The sequence below is a fragment of the Nanorana parkeri genome, unplaced genomic scaffold (genome assembly GCF_000935625.1).
Source record: "Nanorana parkeri isolate BGI_ZX_2015 unplaced genomic scaffold, ASM93562v1 scaffold14, whole genome shotgun sequence".
NCBI classification, from domain to species: Eukaryota; Metazoa; Chordata; class Amphibia; order Anura; family Dicroglossidae; genus Nanorana; species Nanorana parkeri.
Genome location: NW_017306282.1, coordinates 915,444 through 926,318, shown reverse-complemented (window position 1 = coordinate 926,318; position 10,875 = coordinate 915,444). Strand labels below are relative to the sequence as shown.

Sequence of the window (10,875 nt, the reverse complement as noted above, 5' to 3'; positions counted from 1 at the left end):
CTCCAAGTTATCTTTTTTCTTTTGGCAAATATACCTCCAAAAGCAGTTCACTTATTCCTAGTCCACTATCACGTGATCAACTGCAGCCCCTCCTGAAGGAGTAATGAATGAGAATCCACCACTGCAGTCAGGGTCCGCGTTCTCATCATCTCCTCTCTTCATTATGCCATTACACCACTAATGCCTGGTTGACAGCCAATAGGAAGTGACCACTTCACCACACAGCAACATGGGAGCCTGCAGAAAGACCCTCCTAATATGCACTTGAGGCAAAAGTAGATTTGAAACCCAGCGCATCACGTGGCCTGAAATTTCGTATTTGGGGCTTTATTTTTTTTGTACAATGTAAAATGGGGATTAGCTGAAAGGAGGGGGTAAGGCTTTATTGGGAAGTTAGCCCGGACTTCAGCTACAAACAAGCAACAAAAAGGCGCCCGAGCTGCAAAAACTGCACACAATATAGAATTTCAAAATGGGTGATTTAACACAAACACACACACACACACACACTTTAAAGTACATTGCCTTTTCCAGCAAACAACTGTCACTAGTAAAATGTGTGAACATTGCCAGCAGCCTGCGGTCTTTAGCATTAGACAGTCACAAGAAATCTAGAACAGATTACTAGAGGATCTGAGCTGAAGTGCAGGGAGCACGCACAGTACAGCCCAGTATACAGCTGGGGGTTTTCTACTAAATGGAAACAACAAATCGTACACATGCCAACATACTTCCAAAGCCAGAACAAAGTCTTGCACATCGTATGCTTGATTTACAATATTCTGCACTCATTCCATCCCCACCGACCACAGTACCCCAAAGTAACTTTAGAGAAATAAATCCTACATGTAAAAAAACATTTAAATGCTTTTTTCAAATGTGGTTAATAACAGAAATTACCTTTTTCCCTACCTGGCCACAATGAATGAACATCTCACTGCATGTGTTACTATACTTTTCACTGATTTACTCTAATCGCCATGTGTGCCTGAAATAAAAATCAAAAGTAGACTTGTCTGGCCATTCCTTTTCCTCAGCATCTCGCGATTGGTACAATTTGACGGAAAATAAAATCTGTTCGGATGCTGAAATAGGATTTTTTCTATTTACCTTTATGCAAGATATCACCTCAGCCAATAGAATGTAGCAAAGATGGCAGGCACAACATTTTTCAGGGTGTCGGGTCCAAGACTCGTTAGTGTTAGCGATTAGACAATAGTTTAAATGTTAAAGCCCAACTCAAGCTCTCTCTCTTCCCCCTCTCCTGAACACCCCCTCATCCTTTTGTCTTCCTTTAATATGCATTAATAGCATAGTACCATGGGTTCTCTACACCCTCTGCAAGGGTCCTGAGAGCAGAGCCACATAATGATGTGGGCACAGTCACCTGCAGCAATGCTCTGCGAGTCCAGTGAGGCCTAACAAAGTGCCCCTAGGGGGTGGATCCTTGATGTCATGGCCTCACAGGATTGGGTTATATGGCGTATGGAATGGTGCAACCCAGAAGTTGATTGGCACTGGATGACAGAGTGGTAAATATGTGGGAGGCAGCATTTGATTTTTATTTCATTTTAGCAATGACTGGGCTTTTCCAAACAAACTTTCAAAGGAAGTTGGAGTTGGGTTTTAAATTGCAGGGTGAGAATTAAGGGACAGTCTTAATAAGAGATTCAAATTTAAAGTAGACAGACTCAGAAAACCTTATCTTTGAAGCCGTACAAAACAGGTCCATAGATAATAGTAAAGCACTTACAGTAGGCATTTTGCATCTGGCCCTTTGCCCAGGTCCACTTAGTCATCCTCTCAACAGTGCCGTGCAGTTGTACAGCTGCTACCACATTAGTAGAGGTGCAAGCTATTTCTAGGCAGCTCTTCCTCTTTATAGATCCCGCCCCATGAGGAACACTTTTAATGTGATCCAGGAATCAGTATTAGAAATGGATGGGAAACGCCTCTGATGATGTCATAGTTCTGGCAGACACTTGTGGAAAGAGTGGCCAGGCACTGTCACATATGCAGAAGTGATCTGTTGCTTCTATTTGGGGAATTGTATGCTAAAGGTACATTATTACACTGGCTGCTTTGCCCTATTAAACTGTGCACATGAATCACTGTCAAAAAGCTGAACTTAAAGCAAACCTGTGTTTAGATTCGAATTCGGAATGTGCCCCCATTGTCATTCTCACCTAGGTGAGTATGACATGCCCTGCTCCCACAACCTTCTGAGATATCCCTGCAAAAGATCACATGAGGCTGCAGGAGAAGGAACACAGATGGGCTGGTGGGTGAAGCTCTGTGAATCATGGGGGGGCTGACTGCCTGATTCCAGAAGAAGCGGCCAGATCTCGATGACCAAGGAGCACCAAGATGGAAGTGCAAGACCTGTCCTAAACAGTGGAGCGCAGCAGGAAAATGCTGGATTTGCTGGGCAGGTGAGAATGGGAATTGAAGATAACACGGCAAAAAAAGGTAAGACGGTTAAAAAAAGAAAAAACACTCCAACACAGACCTTTCCTTTTTTCCTTTGCTGCTCCATACTGTGCTGGGACACAAAGGAAACATCTGATACATCTGTATATAGAAGAGCATGTGACAGCCCTGGGCCAATCAGTGTCGTCCCACAGGGAGTTCATACCCTGTGTAAGCTGCGAGTCACTGGAAGTATAGAGCTTGCACAAGATTCTCCTTCACTCCCAACAGCTGAACAGAGCAAGGAGAAGTGAAAGAAAATGCTTCTGCTGCTAGGGAGGGCTAAAATAAAGTGAACCTGTTGCTTTGCACAATACACAGGTTTGTGTAAAATGTTTAAAGGAGAACTATGGGGTTAGGGCTTTTCCCCATTATTCTCCAAGGGGAACGGGAAGACAGAAACTAGCGTCCTCCCATTACCCAAAGCTCGGTATACCGCAAGCTGCAGCTCGCGGTATACTGAGGCGCCGAAGCTGAAACGGATCCCGACAATTATGTCTGGATCCGCCCAGCTGCGTGAGTGACAGCTGGCTCTGCCTATCTAGAGGCAGAGCCAGCTGTACCCACCCCCTCCCCGTCCGTTCCCCCAGTCAGTGCTGGAGGATCGGACAGGGGAGGGGAGAATCCAGTCACGGCTCTCTGCAGTGACAGGATCAAGAAGTGTGCGAGCGCCGGTATGTGTTCGCTCACTTCCCGATCTACTGAGCCGACCTGTGACAGTTTCATTGTCACAGGTCGGCTCAGATTATGAGGCTGAGTGAAAAGCGCTCACCTCATAATTCTCCTAAGCATAGCTCCATTTAAGAGTTGATTTTAGGGGTAAGGTTAAGTTTCACGCTGGTGGGAGGAATAACTGTAAGGTCTGCTTAGGTATACATAAGACACATGGGGACACTCAGGGCACCCAGGCAGAGCAGAAAGATAGGTACAATTAACTACTACACTGTCTTTTCTCCAACAAGAACACTTTTGATTATCAAATGTGAGAGAGGAAGACTTGAGAAGGAACACAGATGGGCTGGTGGGTGAAGCTCTGTGAATCATGGGGGGGCTGACTGCCTGATTCCAGAAGAAGCGGCCAGATCTCGATGACCAAGGAGCACCAAGATGGAAGTGCAAGACCTGTCCTAAACAGTGGAGCGCAGCAGGAAAATGCTGGATTTGCTGGGCAGGTGAGAATGGGAATTGAAGATAACACGGCAAAAAAAGGTAAGACGGTTAAAAAAAGAAAAAACACTCCAACACAGACCTTTCCTTTTTTCCTTTGCTGCTCCATACTGTGCTGGGACACAAAGGAAACATCTGATACATCTGTATATAGAAGAGCATGTGACAGCCCTGGGCCAATCAGTGTCGTCCCACAGGGAGTTCATACCCTGTGTAAGCTGCGAGTCACTGGAAGTATAGAGCTTGCACAAGATTCTCCTTCACTCCCAACAGCTGAACAGAGCAAGGAGAAGTGAAAGAAAATGCTTCTGCTGCTAGGGAGGGCTAAAATAAAGTGAACCTGTTGCTTTGCACAATACACAGGTTTGTGTAAAATGTTTAAAGGAGAACTATGGGGTTAGGGCTTTTCCCCATTATTCTCCAAGGGGAACGGGAAGACAGAAACTAGCGTCCTCCCATTACCCAAAGCTCGGTATACCGCAAGCTGCAGCTCGCGGTATACTGAGGCGCCGAAGCTGAAACGGATCCCGACAATTATGTCTGGATCCGCCCAGCTGCGTGAGTGACAGCTGGCTCTGCCTATCTAGAGGCAGAGCCAGCTGTACCCACCCCCTCCCCGTCCGTTCCCCCAGTCAGTGCTGGAGGATCGGACAGGGGAGGGGAGAATCCAGTCACGGCTCTCTGCAGTGACAGGATCAAGAAGTGTGCGAGCGCCGGTATGTGTTCGCTCACTTCCCGATCTACTGAGCCGACCTGTGACAGTTTCATTGTCACAGGTCGGCTCAGATTATGAGGCTGAGTGAAAAGCGCTCACCTCATAATTCTCCTAAGCATAGCTCCATTTAAGAGTTGATTTTAGGGGTAAGGTTAAGTTTCACGCTGGTGGGAGGAATAACTGTAAGGTCTGCTTAGGTATACATAAGACACATGGGGACACTCAGGGCACCCAGGCAGAGCAGAAAGATAGGTACAATTAACTACTACACTGTCTTTTCTCCAACAAGAACACTTTTGATTATCAAATGTGAGAGAGGAAGACTTTACAAAAAGGCCCATATGAATGTAAATGGCAAATACCATGCCTCCCAGCCTTATTTAAAGAGAAATGTGAAGAAATACAGCTCCCTCTAGTGGCATCAGATCAGAAAAGCAGGCAAAGTGCTTTAGCTGTTGTGAAAGGAGATGTAGAACAAGCATGCCGGGACATCTAACTCTACAACAGACCATCCATTCTTGGCCCAAAAAATATCGATTTATGATCCATTGTTAATTATTTTGATTCTCCACAGCAACAGCCCATCGTCTCGTTTCCCGTTCATACTTACATACTGCACTAGCATTTCTGAAGGAAGAAATTAGTTGTGAATGACAACAATGACAACAGTTTAGACCCTTGGTTCTCAACTGGTGGGTCGTGACCCAAAAGTGGGTCGCGACCCTGTGTTCAGTGGGTCTCTGCGTGCCTTCTACTTTTCTAGGTGAGAGGCTCCTCAGCCTCTTCCTAGCACAACTACAGTCAGCTCTTGTGCCAAGCAGCATTCAAAATATCAGCTTCAGGTGGGGTGGGCTGGGGGTATGGCCGTGAGGGAGCTCCATCGATATGTGCATTGCTTAGAGCTCCCTCGCGTGTCCTGTAGAGGTGCCTGGACGGGAGTGACGCCACATTCTGGCTCCTGTGACCTCAACAGGACGTGCCAGGGAGCTGTACAAGCAAAGCACATATGGATGGAGCTTCATCACTGTACAGCACCCCACACTGGACTGAGGATCCACTCCAAATCTCATAAATTAGGGAGATTGGGTGGATCTTAAAAAAAAAAAGAAAAACAAAATACTTTTTTTTTTGGCAAGTGTATGTGTGTGAGAATGTGAGTGTTTGAGATTGTGTCTGTGGATGTGTGTGCCTGTCAGTGTTTTTGTGGGCCTGTTCCTACTAGTACAGTGCATTAGACACACAGTCTCATGCAATTAAAGCACTGCACCACTCAATCGCACCTGCTGTGCGTTCTGGTGTGGGAGCCCGCTACGGAACGCGTGGTATCGCAATGCCATGCATTCTATTGCAGTGTGACTTGGGTCGCAACTTAATAACCAAGGACAAATGTGGGTCCTGAGGTTACACAGGTTGAGAACCACTGGTTTAGACTATTTGAATTAACAATTCCATCCAGATTAAATGATGAGAAAATAATTGTATACATCCCCCTCCCAAAAGCAGCCATGCCCACATATTTCTTGGTGAGTCCAAACAAATGCTTTTTGCAACTTGCAATGCATATAACTTACCTTAAAAATAATGGCAATGGGAATATCCTCAGACAGGGTGTTGTGCTTCAGGTAGAATCTACCCTGCTTCCCTACCAGATTGGTTCTGCTCTTCTTTTCATGGGTAGAGCTGTATGAGACACACAGGATAGAAATTACTCCAAATGCTGACAAGGATTTAATGAAGGAAAGAAGAGTGCCAAAAGCTGGAAACATGGTACCCATAGGGCACACAGCTACCATTATCTTACTTTGTATTATCTAAAACATAAAAGCTGTACTTTTTAAAGTGTCTGAAAGAACAATTTTACTTTTATCATTATAAATGCTGTCTCAAAATTGTGTAGGTTCAAAGATTATTGGTTGAAAAGGAGGACCAAAGACAGATTTTATTATGACCAGAGGATATAGCTCATGTATAAAGAAGCTCACAAACTTTGCAATTCAATCCCTTGATGATCCAATAATGGCAATATTTAATCTAAGGAACAGCAAAGCATATGTAAATACCTCCCCTGGAGACCGTAACGCGCAGGGGTACGGGTACTCTTGAAAACTAGACCCCGCACGTACACACGCACACCGAGGTCGAACTCGACGGACCTGCGTCTCTATTGAACCTCAAGTACTGCGTAACTACGTCAAATAAAAAACGCTCCTCCTCTGGGTTTAAAAAGCTTCTACTCTGGCCAGGAATTTCAGGTTTCTTCGAGCGCCCGTTCCTCTCCAACATCGGGAGGGGCCGCAACGGGCGAGGGCCCCCGGAGCTCATTAGATTTCCCTCCTGTGGGCAGCAGTCTCCGCCGAGAGCGTGGACCAATTCTAGAAACCTTTTGGCGGGTCTCTTGATTCACCGGATGGACGAGAATACAGGCCGCATCGGAGTCGAACAAATACAGATACGCCGTCGTGAGCACCCGGACGGACCCTTGCTCGACCTCATCCGCTTCGTTAACGTGCCCCGTTCCGAATGCCTTGGCATTCTTTTATTTGATTTTCAATGTTTCGCAAGTGTACAGAACCACGGAAAGAGATACAACACAGTACATGGGTCACAAATATTCACAAATCAGACAAAATTCTAATTCTGGTTCCTGGTGATCCTGGGTTACCATACAATGTACCAGAGGACATGGACAACAAACTCATGAGACTGGTACATGAAAATATACAAACAGGTTACACTAGTGATGTGCAAAAGCAAACAAGAAACTTTTCTCATGAGCATTCTGAATAGTTATCAAAACTAGATCTGTATATACCTGGTAACTGAGGCTCCAACAGTTCCTTTCCTGTCTGCTTCCACAATAATTCTGTTCTTAGACAGCTGCTCTTGAATTAGAATGACTTTTTCCACGCCTTTAACAATAAAGTAACCACCTGCAAAATAAATGGAAAAATATTTTCACAATGACCCACTCTACATTGCTCTATAGGAGATGTCATTTCTGGGTTAACACCTGAGCAAATCTCAGTTATCAGTTGATGAAATGTGAAGTGTCTGCATCCCTTTAGCAGACAAACCATAGGAAGAATCTCATCAAAAATGAAATTCCTAGGGCTTGTCTGCTAAAGGGATGCAGACACTTCAGATTTCATCAACAGATAACTGACATTTGCTCAGGTGATTATAATAAGTGCAGACCCTTTAGGAACTGGTGTGGAAAGAACATGGTGAAATCAACAGCTATTTCTTCAGAACAGAAGGTAGGAATCTGCAACACAGTTTGTTAAAATCCTTATAATGTACATAGGTCATTCAGAGGCGATGGTTTTTCCCCCCAAAAAGGTTACACTTTAAAAAGCCTTAAAGCAGCCCTTTCTGATACCCAAAGAAGTGAACATACTTGCCCTTAATTCTCTTGTCTAACACCCATCAATAAGTCAACCAAAAAGTGGACACAGGCAGCAACATTTGTTAGTGATGAGAAATGGGTGCATGTTGCTCAATACACGCATCAAAAACATTCAGGCTGCTTTAGGATTTGACTTTTAAAACTGAACTCCAGGCACAAATCTCTCATTCATATATATTACTTACTAGCCACATAAATACATTTTGTCTGCATCAAACACCTCCTTTGCAAGCCCAGATATTACCATATATGAGCAGCAACATCATCATCACTGGGCTGCACAAAACTTGTACAAAGAACAGAGCTGTAGGAGGGACCCAACAGGCTCCATCCAGTACAGGCTGCCTGGAAAAAAAACTACAGCAGGGGAGCAGTTTTAAGACCAGTGAGAGTAGCAGTGACCGGTCTTTATTATAGAACACTCCATCACAGAGGCAAATTTTCATGCTAGATTACTACCTCTTGTATTTGGAAAATATTTGCTTATTCCAGAGTTCAGCTTTAAAGGAGAACTATGGGGTACGTGTTTTTCCCCATAATTCTCCTAAGGGTCACGGGAGGACATAAACTAGCGTCCTCCCTGTGGGGAGTCATGAGTGACAGTCAAGGCTCTCTGCAGGGACACGATCGAGAAGTGAGCGAGCGACGCTATGTGTTCGCTCACTTCCCGATCTATTGAGCCGACGTGAGACAGTTTAATTGTCACACGTCGGCTAGAACTATGAGGATGAGTGATTTTCACTCACCTCATAGTTCTCCTTTAAGTTTAATATTAAAGCGGACCTTTACCCCTTTTCACAAAAAATCACCTTAGCATGCAGCTCTACATGCTGATAAGAAATCATCCCACATGTATTAGTTAAACACATTTTTATTTTACTTACAATTTTTTTCTACTTCATGGTTCACTTAGGCACAAATTATTTATTTGTGCACAAGAGTTGCATCCTGGGAAGATTACATCAGCAGAGCATTGCTGGGAAATCTCATCTGTAATCTCATGAGATCTCAGGGAAAGGCATTTTCCTCCCCTGAGATGATGTGCATGGTCACATGTTCTAGTCACATGTCTATTCACATGTGCCAGAGTTCCAGCAAGTAAAGGGAGATGGGATTCATCTGCCCTTAGTAAAAATGGCCACTGTGAGAAGACGGGAGGAAAAGAGAAATAAGGTATGCAAAGAATACAAAGCCTGCAATTATCTAGAAGCATCGGTTTGTAAATTGTCATTACTGAACATTTCTAAAGGCGTCTTTGTTGTTATTTTGAAGATATGGGTAAAGTTCCTCTTTAAGCCAGTGACATAAATATACACTGCAAGTCTATACAACGAGCTGCTAGAATATGCTTTCTTCCAACAGCAGCATTCGCTAATGCATCTAGATGCACATTTCCCTACTGAACAGTAATTGGATTCTCTGACCTGGATCCAACGGGCATTCGTTTAACTTGGCAAACTCAGCTGGAGTCTTCCCTGTCAGGACACAGTTGGAACTGCGAAGCATAATCGGCATCCTGCAGCGGAGAAACAGATGGAAATTGCAGGAAAAGTAATTTAACCAGAATGAACATAAAATAAAGCTAAACGTGTATAGCAAATCACAAATGTAGAAAACTCAGCAAGCTTCCAGAGCTGCTCACACTACAGATTAGTACTGTATATTGGTGTGCATTATGGTCATACAAGGGGGCACAATGGGGTACAGGTTTATTGTGGTCCTAAAATTCAGGTTATAACATATAACATTGATATTTCAGAAAACAGTGGTGACCCAACACAATATATTGACCTCATAATCTCTTAGAATACTTCGTTGCTTTATGTGTTTATTGAGAAACAATCACTTGTACAACAGACCTCACCAACAACAGTGGATTGAGATTGCTGACATATGAATAGCTTTCTCAATTTGTTTATACTGATGTGGTGATGTATAATATACTCTGCTGTATCTATTGGACACCTGCAATATGACAATATAGGGTCCATTTATAACCAAACGGCAGAGCCATTCGTTCTACAAATCATTCTGAACAATGGTTCTGAGTGACTAGACATAAACATTTTATTTAAAAAGGAGAAATATGGGGTTAGGGCTTTTCCCCATAGTTCTCCTTAGGGTAACGGGAGAACACAAACTAGCGTCCTCCCGTCACCCTAAGCTCAGTTTACCACGAGCTACAGCTCGCGGTATACCGAGACGCCGCAGCGGATCCCTACAATTATGTCTGGATCCGCCCAGCTGCGTGAGTGACAGCTGGCTCTGCCTATCTAGAGGCAGAGCCAGCTGTACCCACCCCCTCCCCCGTCCGTTCCGCCAGTCAGCGCTGGAGGATCAGAGCGGGGAGGGGGGAATCCAGCCCCTCCACTGTCACGGCAGAGAGCCGTGAAAGGATCGAGAAGTGAGCGAATGCCGGTATATGTTTACTCACTTCCCGATCTACTGAGACGACCTGTGACAATCTCATTGTCACAGGTCAGCTAGAACTCACCTCATAGTTCTCCTTTAACATTTTCTTTTCAGGTCGCATGTTTGTAATGGAATACTGTCTTTTGGCTATTTAGCCTATAGAACATTATTTGGCCAAATATTTCACTAAGTGGGATTGTTCATCATGTTAGAAACAGGATTTCCTTTGCAGCATATTTTGACAAGTTTGCCTAAACGGTGGAGGAATTTTAGGTATTTTTACAAAATAAATTGCAATTTCCATAGTCGTTTCGGGGGACACAGTCAGTGGTGCCTTTTGCACCATCTCTAGCTTGTATTCCTTTTATTGTGGTACTACCTCTGATTGGCCACGAAGCAAGGCAGCGGGTATTAAAAAACTATCCCATATCGTGAATTTACCCTTAGGTTAGACAACATCATGACAAATTAGAGATTATCCAGTGTCCTAACAGATACACACGCTAAATTTTTGAAGATTTGGGAGCCTTGGGTGTTAGACCAACATCCTGACTTGGATGTGCAAACCCTTAGACATCTATAGGAGGATTATTGTGGGACAGGGTGGATGCCCCCATAACGGAGATAGGCAGCGGAACCATTAAACCGACTCCGCAATGCAACCAACAATACACCAAACCGATGGACTCACTACCCACCCCACCCT

General features: G+C 44.3%; 1 protein-coding gene across 1 annotated transcript in view; it reads right to left on the bottom strand.

The window, feature by feature from the left end:
* The window catches only part of POLR3B (RNA polymerase III subunit B), an 83,767-nt gene that overhangs the window by 62,697 nt on the left and 10,195 nt on the right, over window positions 1-10,875 (bottom strand). Inside the window, exons 7-9 of the mRNA XM_018557770.1 lie at window positions 9,182-9,273; window positions 7,164-7,281; window positions 5,923-6,031 (exon numbers count right to left, since the gene is read on the bottom strand). Coding sequence (XP_018413272.1) covers window positions 5,923-6,031; window positions 7,164-7,281; window positions 9,182-9,273 — 319 coding nt within the window. The remainder of the gene's footprint in view (window positions 1-5,922; window positions 6,032-7,163; window positions 7,282-9,181; window positions 9,274-10,875) is intronic.